Source organism: Malus sylvestris, chromosome 3 (genome assembly GCF_916048215.2).
Source record: "Malus sylvestris chromosome 3, drMalSylv7.2, whole genome shotgun sequence".
Taxonomy (NCBI): domain Eukaryota; kingdom Viridiplantae; phylum Streptophyta; class Magnoliopsida; order Rosales; family Rosaceae; genus Malus; species Malus sylvestris.
Genome location: NC_062262.1, coordinates 3,171,682 through 3,190,211, shown reverse-complemented (window position 1 = coordinate 3,190,211; position 18,530 = coordinate 3,171,682). Strand labels below are relative to the sequence as shown.

The 18,530-nt window shown below is 34.8% G+C and overlaps 2 protein-coding genes across 3 annotated transcripts; both read right to left on the bottom strand.

Annotated features, from left to right (window-relative positions):
* Positions 1-6,152: 6,152 nt before the first annotated feature.
* Positions 6,153-8,333, bottom strand: LOC126614986 (BTB/POZ domain-containing protein At1g55760-like). Of its 2 annotated transcripts, XM_050282700.1 has the most exons (5): positions 7,676-8,333; positions 7,345-7,490; positions 7,027-7,145; positions 6,412-6,887; positions 6,153-6,343 (listed from the first exon to the last, which is right to left on the bottom strand). In XM_050282700.1, the coding sequence occupies exons 1-5, from the start codon at positions 7,792-7,794 to the stop codon at positions 6,205-6,207; spliced, it is 999 nt and encodes a 332-aa protein (XP_050138657.1). In that variant the 5' UTR covers positions 7,795-8,333; the 3' UTR covers positions 6,153-6,204. The 2 variants fall into 2 exon arrangements, with proteins under 2 accessions (XP_050138657.1, XP_050138658.1); XM_050282701.1 differs by having other exon boundaries at positions 6,153-6,887; positions 7,676-8,330.
* Positions 8,334-15,999: 7,666 nt separating this feature from the next.
* Positions 16,000-17,300, bottom strand: LOC126615002 (heavy metal-associated isoprenylated plant protein 47-like). Its single transcript, XM_050282724.1, has 3 exons — positions 17,201-17,300; positions 16,720-16,798; positions 16,000-16,613 (listed from the first exon to the last, which is right to left on the bottom strand). The coding sequence occupies exons 1-3, from the start codon at positions 17,204-17,206 to the stop codon at positions 16,351-16,353; spliced, it is 348 nt and encodes a 115-aa protein (XP_050138681.1). The 5' UTR covers positions 17,207-17,300; the 3' UTR covers positions 16,000-16,350.
* Between the last annotated feature and the right edge of the window lie 1,230 nt (positions 17,301-18,530).

Genomic DNA, 18,530 nt, shown 5'->3' with positions numbered 1-18,530 from the left:
CCTTATTGCACTAATAATGGAAAGTGGTGGGATTCTTCCAATTTGAAAGTTACCTTTAAAGGGAATTTGAGGAATTTTTTGGGAAAAATATAATTTTTAAAAATCATTGCAAACGGTTATATTTATTTATTTTTATTTGGATGTATGGTTGAGATGAGATTTTGAAAATTTTGGTGGAAAAATTAGTGGCCTTAAAAAGACAATTTGACTATTTTGCAAATAACTATTTTCTCCATTACTGAAATATTAATATGCTGGATTTTATATTAATTTTGGGATTCCGATTGAATTTGACAAGAAATTAAGTACAACAATTAGCATCAATTAGTCTGCTTTTATGAGATTTTTATTTTCCTTTCGTTTGAGGAATTTTAGTCAACTGATCGACCATTTGTTTTGGCAATAAAAGATTATTTGTTCAACTTTTTTACGCAACTATATAATTTGACCATCTGAGAAAACAGTAATTAAAAAATTATAAAAACACAAATCTCAACACGAGACGCCTATTTATTGTGGACCGGGCAAACTTTTGGTTTGGAGGCAATGCAAACCTTAAACTAGGTTAGTATCCAAGTATGATTTTCTCTCTTTTAAATTCTCTCATCTTCAGTCACTTACTCTCATTTTCTTCTTTTTCTTGTACTCTTTAAACGAAGTCAATAAAAGATGTTAACGTGATTTAATCATGATTATTTAAATAGGAGAGGACTAGTGCCATTTAGTACTACGGTCTGGTGGTATTCCTCTTTACTTCGATGTGAGAGGTCTTAGGTTCGAATCTCGTGGATGGCGACTTCGATACCAAATTAGGCTGCCTATTATGTAGCTTTGCCGAACCCCCTCCCTTTAGTGTAAAAATATCGATGTACTAAAAAAAATATAAAAATAATAGGAGATGACTAGTCACTTAATACTACGGTCTAATATTATTTTTCTCCTCTTGTGAAAGGTCTTAGGTTCGATTTTCGCCAAAGACGAATTTGAACCACAATATTGCCTATTGTGAGACTAAGTCTAACATTTTCCCTTAGTATATATAATATCGTTTGTTCAAAGAAAAAAAAAGAGATGTGACGACTCGTCCCAAATTATTATATATATTTATCCCCGAGTATAATAAGGTGACAATAATGCCCTCGAGGCTTAGTGACGTGGATGTACATATATAGTTTTAAATTTTTTTTCTCGCTAACGTAATTAAATTGTACGCACCGTCATGAGTGTGTTGTCGCGAGTTAGGGCCGAATGGGATTCGTAATGGAAAAGTTATAAGTAAATGATTTGGTAAATGGGAGAAATGATATTCTTGGGTTGACTATTTCTTAGTCACCAATCAATTTAATTCCTACAACTTGGAGCCAAATCAGATTTTTGGGGTTGGTTTTATTTCCATTTGGACTCAATTGCTTAAGCCCTAAATTGTATTGCCCAATTAGGGCCTGAGATTTGTTCTTCTTTTGGCCAACCCGTGACCACACTCGCGCACACACACACACATACGTGCAACCCTCTTCTCTCCTTCCTTCTTGAACTCTCTTCCTTCTTGAACTCTCTTTCTCGTCCTTATGACCCGAGCCCTCTAATCTTCAAACACCATCAAAACCTTACAAATCGAACTTCTAAGGACCACCTTCGAGTTCCTTGCAAGTCCACGAGCCTAACCATACCCTTTGTTCGAAGAAAGGACATCAAAATAGTGAAGAACCATAGGCTCCGACGAGGTACTCTGTTACTCCAACGTGATCGTGGACATTTCATGAGATTATAAGGCTAGAAAAGGGTCCTAATCAACTCTATAAGGATCTTAGGCTAGTTTTGGAGTGGTTCGAATGTTGGTATACTCGGGTTTGTCGAGTTTCAATTTTGGCCGGTTGTGTTAAGCTATTTTCCGACCAGTTCTTGAAGGTTTTAGGTCCCCAAATAGGTAAGATTATGTCCTCCTTGTTGAGAGCTCCAAATCTATATAAGATTTGTGAAATTTGGTTGAAAAACGAAGTAGAAACTAAGGTTTTAAGATTTTCCAGAATCCGGCGTTGCAGACGGCTGCGGCTGCAGTGACGACCACTAGAAAAGATAGAGAATATTTTGTCAACTTTGACAGAATATACTGACGGCGTCAAATAATTTTAACGGAATATGCTTCTATTTAACGGAATATTCCTTAACGTCGTTAGGGATTCTGTCAGTGTGCCAGACACGTGCCTGCGTATGGCCGGCGCGTGAGACATTAGAAAATTTTTCTAAAAATATGGGGATTCTCGTGGTGTTGAGTAGGCCACAATGGTATATTCAAACACCCCAATTGAGCAACGTGTGAGAAGTTATTACACGATTTTGGTTATGTACTTTTGAATTAACGTTAAATTAGTTGTTTCGCATATAGGTGACACGTTTCCGGAGGACGAGCGTAGCCAGGCGAGACTCGAGGGTTATGACCTTGCTACATACCAGTGAATGGGCTTTTGGTTTTCTATATACACGTATATATGTTTTCCATTTTCCTAGAAATGGTTTTAAATGGATTTACGTTTTTAAATGACATGTCAATGCATTACATTCTAGTATATGCAGTAGTATAGATATGCATATTATTGCATGACGCTGCGGACACCCAGGTAAGCTTCATGTAAGTGTATATTGATGATAGTGATTGCAGTGTGTATGGTTATGTTGAGGTAAATTTAGTGCTCATTATCATGCACCCCGGTGTTAGTGCTCCGCCCGAGGCCAGGGCCTAGCTTTTACGTGATCGTTCACCTCCCACACCACACGCTCACCTTGGATCCAAGGCAGGTGCCAACCTGTCATACAGACCACATTAGGTGGTTTCGACTCGTAGGTGACTTGCGATACTTCGCACAACCTTCACGTGATCGTAGCACTTGAGCATATCTATTTATACCCAGCATGTCGTATAGACCATATTAGGTGGTTATGACTCGTGCGCAGGAATTGGAAGATGAGCTATAGGTTCAGCCGTATAGGTCACATTAGGTGACTCCAGTTGACATATCAGTTTGTATTGATTTATTTCACCTAGCTTACTTATTTCATTGTTGAGATACTTGACATGACATATACTTGGTTTTTACTACTTCGAGCATGATTTCTACATACGTATGTATTACTATTTTCTGGAAAATTATACAGGTTTTATGGTGAGGGGTTATTATTTTTGGCAAGAGAAATGGTTATAAAAAGATTTGTTTTTGCCCACTCACGTTTTTTGTTTTGAGCCCCTTCAAGTTCTAATTAGACGTTTGTGTTGGTGGTTACGATGACTCTACGACGGTTTTGACAGACTTCAATTAATGTAGGAACTTTATTTCATGTCCTGTATAATTAATACTTAGCTTGCTGGACTGCACTTAGGTTACCTATACTCTGAATATGTGTATATACACTTTAAATACCTTCACTCGCACTTATATATTTATCTAGTGTAAGTTAGCTAGTTTGGTTTTTGTTCACCCACATTTACATAATACTATCACTTCCACACTGTGCACATGGCTACGTCACCCTCACGTAACGGACAACATGCCTCGATTCCGGTCGGGGTGTGTCAGGAGAGGACTAAAGAAGAATTTTTTTTTTAAAGAGGATCCCACTCCTAGTCTACGGATAAAGTTGTTCATGCAGTTTTAGACAAATAAGAATTTATGATTGCTGCATGACACATCTTGAGGCACTCAAGGCTACTCTTGACATTTAGAATTTAGACTAGCCTTTTGATTTAATTTTATTTAAACTTTTTTTGGATCTTAGGTTGAACTAATTACTCTCATTTTTTCTTAAATTTGTCTTAAGAAAACTTCATTTTGCTCAAATTTCTTCATTATTTATTGACACAGTTGATTTTTATAGCATATAGAAAGGTCATTTAGAGTATCGATTCTTAGTGAATTTAAAACCTAATAGATTAAATTAAAGGAAAACTAATGAAAAGGGTTTGAAAATTTTGAGTTTTAATGATAAGGACAAAATAAAGGGTAAAGTGAATAGTACTAGGATTGACTTTTTAGTGTAAAAATGTGGTTTTTCGTTAAAGTGAACAGTACCCGGTGCTTTTCGTTAAAGTTCCCTTAAATTAATTAACCAACATTCTGAAACTAGAAATCTAAAGTCTATGCCTTGAACAAACAATCATGTCAATAAAAAGAATCAATGTTGAAGAAAATTGAGCAAGTCGTGTGATGATTTGATTCAACTGAATATCTGTAATTAAGAAAATTAAGTAAACATAAGGTTTTTTCAATGTGTAAGAAGTAACAGAGATCCATATACAGAGAATGTAAAAATCAATGCTTAAGGATTGCGGGATGCTAAAACTTGGCAGAACGTAGAAACAGTGCTTTCAAGGTTTTTCTAGTCTTTATCAACCTTCTTACTTTAACATGTAGCCATAACTCCAAGCCTTCCCCCCAACCCCCCAAAGAAGAACCTAACACATTGACGTTTACCTGCTGCTAAGGAATCAATTTTTCTGTGGTTCCTATTGTGGAGTCTAATTTATTAGGGTGGGAACTTATCGTTTTCCAATTAGTAAAATGGTCATATTATTTCACATGCTGTTTTGTATGCTGAGCCCCTTCATTCACCAGAAAAGGAAAACAGAGATCGGATTGTAATCCAATCACTTTCCACATATATATATATATACTTGAGTCTATTTGAGCTTTTTTTTTCTGAATGAAAGTGAACAAAAAGGAAAAGAAAACAAAGCAACCATAAAACTACAAAATCATGATGCAAGGGTCAGATTAAGACACGACCACGTTATAAAATATAAGATTTAATGTATACAACATTGTCCAACTGATATTAGTATTAGTAAATGATAGTTTTCTTATGAATAGTATGAGTTGTATGATTGATTGTCTTTATATTGTCATGCATGTTGTTGATCAGCTAAGTTGATACAAATACCACGTATATATAAATAAATAAACCCGAACACGATCTACTGATACCATACCTAACTCTCTCTCTCTCCCTCTGTGTCTCTCTGTATCTGCATATAGTTTGGGCTGGGTGTTGGAAGAGTTCATGCAGATAGATATTTTTGAGGGCTCCGAAGCCCACTTTGTCACGTAGTCAGCCCCAAAAAACAAAAAGAAATTAAAAGAATGATTCTAATGATATTCTTTCCATATTCTTACTAACCACTCCAATTCTCTCCATCAGCAATGCATATAAAAAGCAGCTCCCAGAAGTTGTTCTTCCTTACTTTAAAATGTCTGAATATGTTTCACCTTATTAGGTTTTGTCTCTCAAATTTCAGTTGAAAGAAGATGAAGAGAGCTATCATTACATCAATGTTAGAAACAAGAAGAGAGAACCCCAACTGAGAGCTTCTCTCCAAGGTAATCTACTTTGCTTTGAAACTTGCCGAGTTGCCCTTCTGGTTGCTTTGCTCATGCTGAGTTTTAAAACTCTCGAGAAAAAAGGAGAATTCATATACTATTTTGTCTTCGTTACTTTCCATGTCATTATATTAATGACATGATTAGTAATCCGTAGTCGGGTGAGGAGAAATTTGATTGAGGAAGAGTTGGATTGAGTTGTTAGAATTTGAATTCACATTGATGTTGTTTACTAAACTATCTGATATCGGAGTAAGAATGTGTTCGCGTTTTATGCGGCAAATAAATGTTTCTCTCTTTTTTGATGACTGATCCCATAAATTGCATTGCATATGCTTACAGTATCCCCATTGATACTCTCCCGCATGTGAGACCCCATTTATGGGTCACACATGAAATTCCACACATTGACAACGACGTGGAGCCATGTCGGGACTCACCCAATCGCGCGGGATCATTGGGGACCCATCCAAACACGTGGCATCTTTGGCCTATGTGAACAATCACGCGAGGCCAATGGGGACTCACCCAATCACGTGGCAGTACGGGCCCGCCACCTGGCTCTGATACCATGTTGAAATTTTCAGGTCAATGGGCCAAGGGCCACTCCAACAACACCGATATTGTTCCCACTTAACCACCTGCACAATCCTCATGTGTGGGGCTTTATCACAAAAGACATCGGTGTTAGTTAGAGTGGGGTAATTCTATTTAAAGTGTTTTCTCTTTTCCCTCTTGGCCGATGTGGGACAATGGGTTCCAACAGATATGTACATAAAGACATAGAAAAATTCAATCTGCACTAAAGAATCATCATGACAACAAATCCTGGACGCTAATTACTAGCATTCCACATATTCATAGGTAGGACAGACACGAAGCCACGCTTAAGACTTTCTTTTATTTTTGCAGACTTCAGAACCCTTTCCAGGCACCAAGAACTTCGGCGAAGATTTCTGCTACCAAGTCCCTGTCTGCGCATAGCAAGAAAGCATTGAAATCATCTCGGATGTCATAAATCTTTCCAAACTTCACAAGGTACCTTATGCAGCTGGTTTTCAATCGCGGCAATTGGTATAGAGATGCATTTTGGAGCCTCTCGAGTACATTCTTTGTATCAATATCTTCCAAAAGACTTTCATGGCAGGCGTCTTTCAGGTCAGAGATATCGTACTTATCAGCAGCATGGAGAAGTGCCAGCCTGTGGGTCAGAAATTCTTCATGCCCGATGTTCCCATAAATGTAATTAAGAAAAGCCTGACAAGCTTCAATTGACATATCGGAGATGTTTATGGTAGACAGTTCTCTCTCCTTGAGGTCATGTGAAAACATGCTCTGGAAAACTGGTGATCGAGCAGCAAGAATCGCCCGATGAGCTCCAATGCTTCCATCAGACACGTTAATCATGATGTCCGTGTGGATGCCTTCTGTTAACATTCGACTAAGGGATGCAAGAGCAGTTGCATTTGATCGCTTTTGCGTCAATCCCCCAGCCCAAATGGAGCAAGGTTCTCCACCCTATACATGTAATGGCAAATTATCGTTGTCAAACTAGGAACGGTTAAATCAGCACTTACACTTTTGCCTACCCTAATCTCATTTCCAACAATGTGATTTTGTTAGCTCTATGAAAATTTCATCAAATCAAGATGCTTACCTCTCCGGACGCAGTCTTCAAATCAAGGAATTCAACGTCGATGATGAATTTTCCGGTTAGGGGAACCTCAATAGCCCAAACGAAATCATCATTGCTCTTGAGCTTTTTGTTTGTAATTTCTAAAACAAATGTAACAAAGATAAAAGCCTATTAAAAAGAAGAACAATATCTTTAAAAACGGCATTGGAGTTAATCCTCACAGAAATTCTCAGGAACGGAAATGCATCGATATTGTATCTAACATGCTGCTACGTTTTGTTGGTGACAATAATATCGGCACATCAATACTTAATATCATGAACATAATCTGAGGATTACCTGGATGAGTTAAGGCCTTTCGATCACCAACAGAACACACTACTCGAATAATAAACGAAGCAATCGGCGGATTATCTCTCGTCAAATTCGATATCTCTGGATACAATCTAACAAACAGCACTCTGTTCTTCTCCACAGATAAGTGCCTTCAATCCCAGAAAATATATAAATCAAAATTCCCAGCTACCAATCAGATTATCATATATATGATTGAAAGATGAATGGGCAATTCTTCATTAAGCTTCTTGATCAATGATTTCAATTAAATCAAGGAAATCGGTAAAGAAAATTAAAACTTAAAAGAAAAAAAAGGAAGAATTTTATGACTGACCAATTCCACTTGCCAATCTTGAAAGGATCGGACTTTCGGTATGTGCAGGAAGCCAAGTTGTCGATCCTCCATTGGGCGAGGCGCGACGTCGTTTCGACTCTGTAAGCTGAATCGCTCATCCTATTAGCAGCAGAAAAAGCCAGAGCCGTCGTGATTTCATGGATGCAGACGAAAATACCGTCCAACAGATACTCTCCCGGCTTTCCCAGGTTGACGATTCGCACAATGCTCGCTACTTCTCATTAGCATGTGCCACGAACCAAAACGACACCGTTCTTCTCTCTCTCTCTCTCTCCCCCCCCCCCCCACTGTTTCACTCTGTTTTTCTTCTGGTTCTACTGTATCAGTGTGAAAAATCTAAAAAATTTCAGAAGAAGATAAAGTTTTTGGAGATGGGTTTTAATCTTCGTTATTTAAATCTCATTGGGTTGCGATTCTTCCTATGGTTTCGGGCACGCAAGCTTTGCTTTGGTTGTTTCTTTACGCCATTGATAGTGAGGTTTGTTTTAGAAGAGAGGGAGAGGGGGAGGGAATGGGGTAGGGTATAGGGAGAAAAAGGGAGAGGTGTCTCTTGAGTATGGGGATGGTTTGTTGGATTACAAACTACTTGAGGAGAGGATATGAAGGGGTATGTATGTGTGTGGGGGTGGGGATTTAAGCTTCGATTTTTGGTTTGTTTCTCATAAATTGGTCATGGCTGGCATGGGTGTTTGGTGCTTTGAAGCAAAACATCTATACTTTTGAGTAATATCATAGCTTATTTATTGTTATGTCTAATGTCTAATGATCATATTCTTTTAGAGAAATGCCAAGGAGATTTAAAAAAAAATAGAACTTCTTATGGACTCTCCTTCTCATGTTTGACACAATGTTTTATAATATTGATATAGAAATTGACGATAACATATGAGATGGTAGATAATTTATAGAGTCCCACTTTTAAAGTCTCCTTAACATTTCTCCTTTTTGTATTACAGAGTATTATTTTGCGATTGCGACAATGTTTTTTTATTTTTTATTTTGACGTGTTTATGATAAAAACACTTATAACATAAACATTTATGAGTAAAAGTGTTATGTAATTACATAAGCAATCTCAAACGAGCAAATATCTTGGAAATGACCCCTTTTTTTATATTATGTGCGAGCCATTTGTCATGATGATCATTTTGACTCGATATCTATACCATTGGAAAGAGAATATGTATCGGTTAAGATGCTTTAGATATGTGAACCGAAAACTTACAAATGTTTCGATTAGAATATGTGATTATGACACAGAAGCTCAGGATAAAAAGGATAAAGGAAGATCTATGAAGACTTGGAAATAGACATCTAAGAAAAGATATGAAATACTTGAGGCTAACGGAAGACTTGATGCAAAACTAGACACAATGACGTTCTAAAATTCATATAATTAGATAAGATTTTATTATTGTTATTATAGACCTTGAATAAAGATGATTAGAAGTCTTTTTCCCAGTCAATGGCAGAAGGGTAGTTGTTGAAAAGCAATTCCTCGTTGCTTTTCTTCTACCAGTCATCCATGTTATTTTCTTGAACTATGAATAGTAATGATTTGGTAGTTTTATATTGTAAGCTTCTGCCTATGCATTTTTAGGATGTTTAGCTCACCTCATCATGTATTTTAGTTTTGTGGTGACTTTGAAGGTAAAGTCATGAGTCACTAATCACAATTAGATGTATTTGATTAGTAGTCTCATAATATAATTAATATTCAAAAGGCAAAAAAGGAAAAGGATATGCAACCTAATAGGCAAATCCAATGGCATTAATTTGGAAACTTAAAATTATTTGATGGTATCATCATCCCATTAAGCTTTTTGGACCATATGCATGCTATGATATCCACTATCCACTTAATGTAATTAAACATGATTTACTTAATAAAACAATTGATATTTTCTGTGGAAGGGTTGGAATCTTGGTTTCGTTTGTTTCCCTTTAAATTTTTTTTTTTTTAATATGAGCAGCAATTGTTGTTAGCTACGCATCCATCAAAGGTGAGTGTTCCTACTAATCCGAGGATTAACCGGATGACTTGAAGTCAGAGCCGGCTTTTAGCAAGTGTGACCGGTTCCATTGCACATGGCCTCAAAATTTTGGGGCCCCCAAAATTATTTTTTATTGAATATAATAATATATAAAATAATATTATATGAAATAAAATACTAATCAAATAAAAAAATATATATATAAATCTAACGGGCCCAAAAGTCATAAGACTATCTGCCTAAAATTTGTACAGAATTATATAAAATTATAATTAACAAAGTTATGTTGACAAAGCTAATCAATTTAAAGGAAAGAACCCCATCGAGGCAAACAATTCATGTCAGAGACTCAGAGTCCACTTTTCTTCTCTCACGCCAAAGTCTCATCGCTGCTTCCCACTTTTCTTCCTTCACACCAAAGTTTCAGATGTTAGAATCCCAGACGCCGTCGTCAGTGTCCCACTCTACTTCCCTTCTCTCGTCATCCCATTGTAGCTTTCTTTGCATTTAATAATATTTAGAAACAAATGGTTTGTGAGTTTTGAAGCTTATTTTAATATTACTTTTTAGCATCAATATATCGTTTAATTTTTTTAAGATGTCTTATAAGAAGGGCCCTTTTTATGAATTTCGCATAGGGTCCCCGAAATCTCAGAGATGACCTGCTTGAAGTGTCTTTTATGTGACCTCAATATTGAGGTGATAACGAACCTCTCGTCCCTTTAACTTAACTCTAATACAATTAATCTTTTAATAGCCTACTTTGTTACAAGCTGACTGTTTTCTTTTCTTCTTAGTTCTTATATTGGCAAATGAAGATTCTTTAATTGGGGTCTAGGGTATACAATATAAGTCGACAAGAAAGGTATCTTTCTCTGGGACATATCAGCTAGAATCCTTACAAAGCATCCCAATATTGCAAGTAACGTACTTTCCTCTATATATAATAAAGCACATACTATGCAGCCATGCTACCGGTACATGGGCAGATTACTCTGATGAATCATGAGCCTTATATGCAGGCAATAAACCACTTGGTGGATTCATTTTAGTTTCTTGCTTAATGCCAAAAGCCAATTATATGTGTAGGATACTCATGTGGGATTATAGGGCCTTTCATAATACAAAATTTCCTTTTATAGGGTTGATGATTCTTTCCCTAAACAGAAAATGAAGATATTGGATTGTTCTTTGGGGAGTTGGGAAATAGAGGGACTGTTGCCCTCGGGAAATTGGTTTTTCATTGACTTGCCCAATTACGAGGTTAACGTAAGGATAAATTAGCTAGGGCGAGAGACAAAACGTTTGTTAAAGTGCCTCAAAGAGGTTCCGCAAACAAGCAATTAGTTAGGGAAAGAGATTCCGAGGATTTCTTCCACTAAGGTCATCGGATTAAATGATTTGAACCTTTCAAATTTCATCTAACGGCCCACCTGTTTTGACCCTTTAAAAACTGTGATTATTTTGTATCGTTGAATGAAATTTAAAAAGTTCAGATCATTTGATTATGTGGCCTTGGTGGAAGAGATCTACAGAGAAACTCTTTTCATTAGTTAGTTGAGTAGTGTGGAGAAAGTTTTCCGGATTCCGTTCACTCCACATCATATATGTACCAACCAATCAAAATAAAACACGTGGATACTCTATTGTGTAATTTCTGCAAAATTTTGGGGAATATTTATGCTCACCATCATTTAGTGTGGTGTATGTTCACCACCATATTTATCACCGTTAAATAAGTTTGAATTTTGAAATTCGTGTAGTAAATAGGCACAAATCTCGAAATTCAAACTCATGTAATGGTAATAACTAAGGTGATAAATATACATCACACTAAATGGTGGTGAGCAAAAATACACTTAAAATTTTGAAGGTGGTGGGCCCGACAAAAAATTTCTCTAACCTTCCTCTGCCGTCTCTAGTTCTCGTCCTTCGCTCCAATGGCTCCAATCTCAGTAGTGTGAGCTTTAATCCGCATCGTTAATCGTGTATCTTTTCTGCATAAATTTATGTAATCAACTAAATCTCATATCTTCGAGAAATGCAATCAACAGTGTGTTTTAAAGTGCTACATACATTTGTTGCAACTTGCATTACCTATGAAGATTCGATGTATGGGCAATGATGGTGAGGATGGGCGGAGTCAATCTTCTAGAAACCCTACCATGCATGTATTATTATATGATACATAGATTGTATTATATTTTTTTATCAAACATATAAGTTTTTACAACCAATTACTAGATTTTGCTTGGAAACCAATCAAGGGTAATGGGATAAATGTCGTTAAAGCAAGATTTGATTAATTGGTTTTATATATAATGTGATTATGAGATACAAACTTGGGAGAAAATGTGTAAAATAAGATCTAGTAAGACTTGAAAATATACTTTAAAAAAAGATATAGAGTATTTTGACTTAACAGAACACTTACACAAAATCGAGATCATTGGCGTTCTAGGATACATATAACCGACTCCAGTTAATAGAATAAGGCATTTTGGTTTATGTATATATAATGGTGGGTATAGCCATGACTTGCTTCCATGTGATTGCAAAGTTCTATGAAATTTGGAGGTTCCCATATACAGATTTTTATTTATGTTCTAGTCAATTGCTTGCAAAGTTGGATATTCATATATAAAATAGAACCATCCATATTCTATAAATTTCTTATTTGAATATAGTTTATGTTTCTCTAGTTCTAATTAAACACTTTACTTTATTGAAGGAGATCTAGTGACCCGTTTGTCTTGAGTTCATAATTAAATTAAATCATCACTAATAGAGGACCAAAATAATATCAAAATCTTGGTTCTTTCTTACTTTCCTGGCCGTTGATTGTATGTAGATGATCAAACAAGAACCGAAAACTGAAAGAGACATTTGCCTACAAGATAACATTGAGAAAGACAATTGGGTCATGGCGCCCAACCAACTTTTATATCAAAGTTTGAGTGGTAGCTGTGAAGAAAGTTAACACTATCACAAGGGCAGGTGGTGGTAAAACTGTAACGCCTTATACTATTTTGTTTACTTATTTTTGTAATATTTAATGAATAGTAAAATATAGGAAAACTGGACGTTTAATTTACAGAAATGATCATTTTTCATCAATCATTTATTAACGACACAACGATGAACATATAGACAATACTACAATGATGATATAATAAACAAAGGAAAACTAATGAAAAATGTTTCAAAACTTTACATTTTAACCAAAAACCATCTAATAACTTTATTTAATGATAAGGACAAGAGAAAGAGAAGAAAAACAAAAACAAAAAAACATAGCTCAGCACGTGCAACACCCACACCCATTCCCTTTTCTTTGTAATATGCTTTGTCCAACTTCATTCATTCCTTTTAAAAATTCTACCATCATCATCACAGAATCTAACATATATCAACATGAATTAATTTCTTTTAGTTGCTCCTGTGTCACTCTTGCATGCAGTGACGCAGATATCAAGATTTTTGCAAAAAAATTCTATTACCATTAGAATTTAAATTTCGAAGTACCATCTTCTGCCTTGTCCTTTGAACCGCACGAAAACCTGTTTTGACTTTCCTTCATCGTCCAATTTGTTGACTGTAGTCCAGTGGAGTCCAGAGTAATGTCATCATGATTAAAAGGATTAGAATCATGTTTATGGCTTATAGGTAATTGGCCAAACACTGGTTCTCTGTGAAAGTACATCAAAATCATCAGTGCCAGAGTAATCTGAAAACCATATCATTCATTTTCTTCCTAATTGCAGATGAGTAATATTGAACTCATTATTTCACGAAAAACTCATATGGAGGCCCAATCGAGAAAATAGCCCTACGCAACTTAACATAAGATCATAAATAGCCCTACAAAAGTTCATAAATAAGATGTCTGCTGCAAGAGTTTAATAGCAGAGTGGTCAAAACCAAAAGGAAAAATAACCAGGAACAAGTTTCATGGTTTACGATTGAGGAATGTAGGAGAAAGCTTAAAAGACACAGCAAGTGCACGCCATTTTGTTGATTATACCAGTTTCACATATATAAACACATTTATTTGTGTTTATATATAAATGTGTTCATAAACAGTGTAGTAAGTTTCATAAACAGTATAGTAAGTTTCATAAACAATATCATAAGTTTTCATAAACAGTGTAGTAAGTTTCATAAACAGTGTAGTAAGTTTCATAAAGTGTCGTAAGTTTCATAAACAGTTTGTGTGAGGACGAGCGGATCCGCACGTCAGATTGTTTTTTTATTAATTTTTTTAATATTAAAATTATGTCTTTTTCATTAAAATTTAAGTTCTTTTGTCATTTTTATTAAAATTTAAGGGGTTTTCATTAAAATTTAAGTCTTTTTCATTAAATAAAGTTATAGCATGGTTTTTTATTAATATAAACTTAGCCCAAACCCTTTTCATGAAAGTTCCCAATAAAAAATGACCATTTCAGTAACAAACTGTCTAAATATATTTATAGTGGTTAATTGTCATTATATATATACATGGGATAGGATCAAGAGACAAATATTTTTACAAATACTTTTACACTCTCTTTAAGCCTTTTTTTTTTGAACAAACGATATTATCTACACTAAGGGAGAGAGGGTATGCTTAGCCTCACAATGGGCTAGCAATAATGTGGTCAAATTCGCCTTTGGCGAGAATTGAACCTAAGACCTCTCACTTACAAGTGAAGAGGAATACCACTAGACCGTAGTACTGAGTGATCACTCTCTTTAAGCCTTTTGATTACATGATATCCAATGGTTCTTATTTATTCATTAAATGACATAGATACTTAGGTGGATTTTAACTAATATTAAAGATAAAATAAAACTGAGAAAAAAAACATAAAATCTGAAAAATTAAAACTAAAATTAAAAGGGGAAGAAACCTTATTTGTACGCAGTCATCCGTCTCCCCCTTTGCGGAGTGAGGTGCAATATTCTAACCCACAAGACATCTTAGACATGCTTGCCAATTTGTCAAAATCCTTAATTCTCAGTTCACGGAGATTGTGGTTCTTTTCCCCCATCCCTACCGGCAGACAAGTGAGCTCCTTAATACCATATATATCGAGGGAAGTGAGAGTGGTTACTCGACTGCATATATTTTCTATTGGCATGGCGTTACCAACTTCCCATATAGCCATTTCCCTGAGGGATGGAAAATGAATGGGAGCACTTCTTGTTAAGTTTTCTATGGATCTGAATTCTGAACCCAATTTACACTTATAAATTTGGCCGTTTTGTTCTTCATGCCTTTAAAATGGGCTGTCACTTCTTAAACTTGGGTTTCTAGGTGTAAGAACGAGCCATAATCAAACTTAAATCATGGGTACTAAAAGATGATGCAGAGCACACAAATTATCATGTTCTTATCCATGGATAAGATAAAACGTGCAAAAGTAATGCTACACTTATAATATTTTAGTTTTGTTTAAAAACAAGTTTAAGGGGAAGATACGCTACCTCATTCTAGGGCAATGACATATCACAATCTTCTTTGTGGACTTACATAGGGGGTCTTATGCCCTTTTTTTTTGTTTTTACAGATCGCCCACCCAAAATATTGCCGGTATCAGGACTTGAATCTAGACCTTGGTCTAGTGAAGAGAACTATATTTACCAACTCATGTGTTGGTCTAGGAACTACTTACTCTAAGATAGAGTATTAGGTTCAGCTCTCATGAATTGTGAGTTGGATACTTTGTTAGTTATTGTGTAAATTAATTCAACCTCACCGCTAATATCGTTGTACATATAAATTATTTAAAAACGAGAAAATTTGATATAAGTTCAATTTTTTGAGCCAATATTAAGAATAGTTCATTTTGTCAAAATATGTTCGATCCTTTGAGTTTAGGATTACTTTATTATTAATAATTATCTATTTAATGATGAAATTTATTGTAGGAATTAAAACTCTTCCTAATTATCTCTTTAATTATTTATTCTTATTTATTTTTGTTATTTCTTCTTCTTCTCTTCTTGCTCTAAACCCGATTCATATATGTTATTTATTCTTCTTCTTTCTTCCTTCAAACCCCATTCATATATTTTATTTTTAATTTTTATAATCAACCTATATCACAAGTTAATTGTATTTATCTACCTTTTAGTTAGGTTCCATATCTCGCTAATAAGTATATTATCCATGTATGTATTTGTTCCTTGAGTTAGGTCGTATGTTCTTGAGGTGAGTTTATGCTAGTATATTAGTATTTTTGTTAACAAAATATTATATAGATTAAAAATAAACCAATTTTAAAATATTCAAAGTTTAAAATAACAAACAAAAAATGCATGAAATTAGAAAATTTTAGTTATTTTAATAGTTAAAAATATGTAAAATTGGTATATAAAAAATAAAAGTGAAGAAAATGTAATACTGAAATTAACCTAATAGCATGTTGATTTTTTAGACCCAGATCTAATGCCAAAAAAAAAAAAAACCATTAATGCACTACTTTGCTCTTTGAATAAGCCAACTTGTAGAACAATTAAAGATGGTGCAATATTTGTTTTATATTTTCATAGAGACGATTATATTCCAATTACAACACGGGCAAAACTGTTGCACCATATGCAACATGATTCTTGAGGTCTGTTGCAGGGAGCCGATTCAAACTACTGCGCCATATCAATTTTGAAATGCTTAATTTACCATCTGTAGAATCCATCATAGTAGTACTGCACAGCTGGATACTGTGGATAGTTAATATAGCTTGATGGCCACTGAATTGGCTCAGCTGGCTGTTCTTCCGGTTTTTCCACTTCTTCCGGTTTTCCCACTTCTTCAACACTTATTATGGTGGCAAAGCCAAACTTCTTCTTCAATGATTTAGCCAAGTCAACGGCATCAACTCCGTCTCCGATCACCACCACATGCTCTTTCTCTACTTCTATGGACACTGTGCTCACACCTGCTTAATCAGTGATTCATCATTAGTTGATTAATTAAGTAGTTTTCAATAATTCATATCATTTCGATACATCACCCGATTGCTTGATGATTTTTATGATGCATACCTTTGGCAACTGCAGCAATCTTCAAGGCCTTGGTTCTGCATTTCTCGCAGTTCAGCTGCACCTTCACGACTATCTTTTGCTGCATATACAAAGATCACATATAGTTGAAGCCCTTTTGATTTGGCTTAAAAAATGTAAAAATTTTAAAATAATAAAGAAAACAAAGTGATTTCCAAATACTTTTTTCTCTCATACACACTCCTTGGGAAGTTTTAAAGGAGAATAATTAAGAGACAAAAAAACATGAGTGTGAAGAAATCGTTTCTCTAAAAAAATGAAATACTTGAGTGTAAGTTAATTTTAAAATAATAAAGAAAACGAAGTGATTTCCGAACACTTTTTTCTCTCTTACACACTCCTTGGGAAGTTTTAAATGAGAATAATTAAGAGACGAAAAAACATGACTATGAAGAAATCGTTTCTGTAAAGAAATGAAATACTTAAGTATATAAGTTATATATGAACAAATGAAAAAGCTTACCTTCATGTTCGGGAACAGAAAATTAGTCTTATGAATCTATGAAATGTTTACTCTCGATTTCTCCCTGAGTTACTTGGATGCCACTTAGAAACCGATGGGTATTTATAGGAGGTTAATCTTCATACAATATTACTTCTTGACTTCTTGTTGACTTGCGTGCATGTCCCCACCAAACGAGTATCATGAAGCAGGGTTTTTAATACATACAAACGATCATTTGCTTGGAAACCAAGATTTTCACACTGTACCAAGTCAGACACGGACACGGTATGCATTTAGTTCTCTGGTTTAGCTGCAAAGCTTAACATATAAGAGAAAGATATTGAGTTGGCAAGTCATCGTATAAGTAAGTTGGCGGTGCTATCTAACTTAATGATTGGGACATTCTACATTTCATATGGAATTTGAAAGCTTAGTGTTGACAAAACAAAGAATACATTGGACTTCAGGTTTGAAAGCTTTTAGTTATAAAACTAAATGTTGGTTTCAGATAATTGTGGTGTTTTTTTATTTATTTAAAAAACAGCTTATTAAAAAAATCTGGGACATCATTTATGTTTGGTAAAAAAAAAAAAAGTTTTATTTTTTTATTTTTTTAACCTGTCATAAATGATAGTAGAAAAAAAAAAATATATATATATATATATAAAAACAGAAGCAGTGTTTACCATACTTCTAAAAAAGGGGGTTTTAAAAAAAAAACAATTCAAAGCATATTAATCAGTGTTCATTTAATGCAATTTTTAAATGGCAAGTATACCGCCATATTTTTTAAAAATTACAATCTTTATCCCTACATTATTCTTTTGACAATTATTATATCACATTAAAATACCATATCCCATTTAGTCATTTAACGTATTCACTTCAATTTATATAAAAGTTTACCAAATACTCAGACATTGTTTTTTTTTTTTTTGTTAAAAGCACTTTTACTGAAAAAGTTTACCAACACTTAAACAACTTACAGTTGTTTATTCTCACATGATAGCAAAAACAGTTTTGTTAAAAAGCACAGTAGAAGCAGTTTCTACATTCCACTACAACCACAATAACTGAAAGAACAAAAAAAATATAAATTAATTCCAGGGTTTGGAACAAGTCTGCGCATTTGGTCAAGAACAAAAGTGTCCTGTAATTTCTTATGGAATTGCCGATGAACATATCGTACGGCATAGGAACCGTCTATGCCAGTCAACTCAGGCTAAGACTTAGATTTGTGAAGGGCTTTATGTGATCGCTTACAAAAACATTACCACAAGCTAAAACTTTCCCCCAAAATTACCTGATGAAGTTTTTATGTAACCGATCACCGAAACTTTACCACCAC

Coding starts and splice junctions, on each gene's coding strand:
- LOC126615002 (XM_050282724.1), bottom strand. Junction 16,614..16,719: donor GATTGCTGCAGTTGCCAAAG/GTATGCATCATA, acceptor CTGATTAAGCAG/GTGTGAGCACAGTGTCCATA.
- LOC126614986 (XM_050282700.1), bottom strand. CDS start 7,794: ATGAGCGATTCAGCTTACAGAGTCGAAACGACGTCGCGCCTCGCCCAA. Junction 7,491..7,675: donor AAGATTGGCAAGTGGAATTG/GTCAGTCATAAA, acceptor CTGGGATTGAAG/GCACTTATCTGTGGAGAAGA. Junction 7,146..7,344: donor AAAGGCCTTAACTCATCCAG/GTAATCCTCAGA, acceptor CATTTGTTTTAG/AAATTACAAACAAAAAGCTC.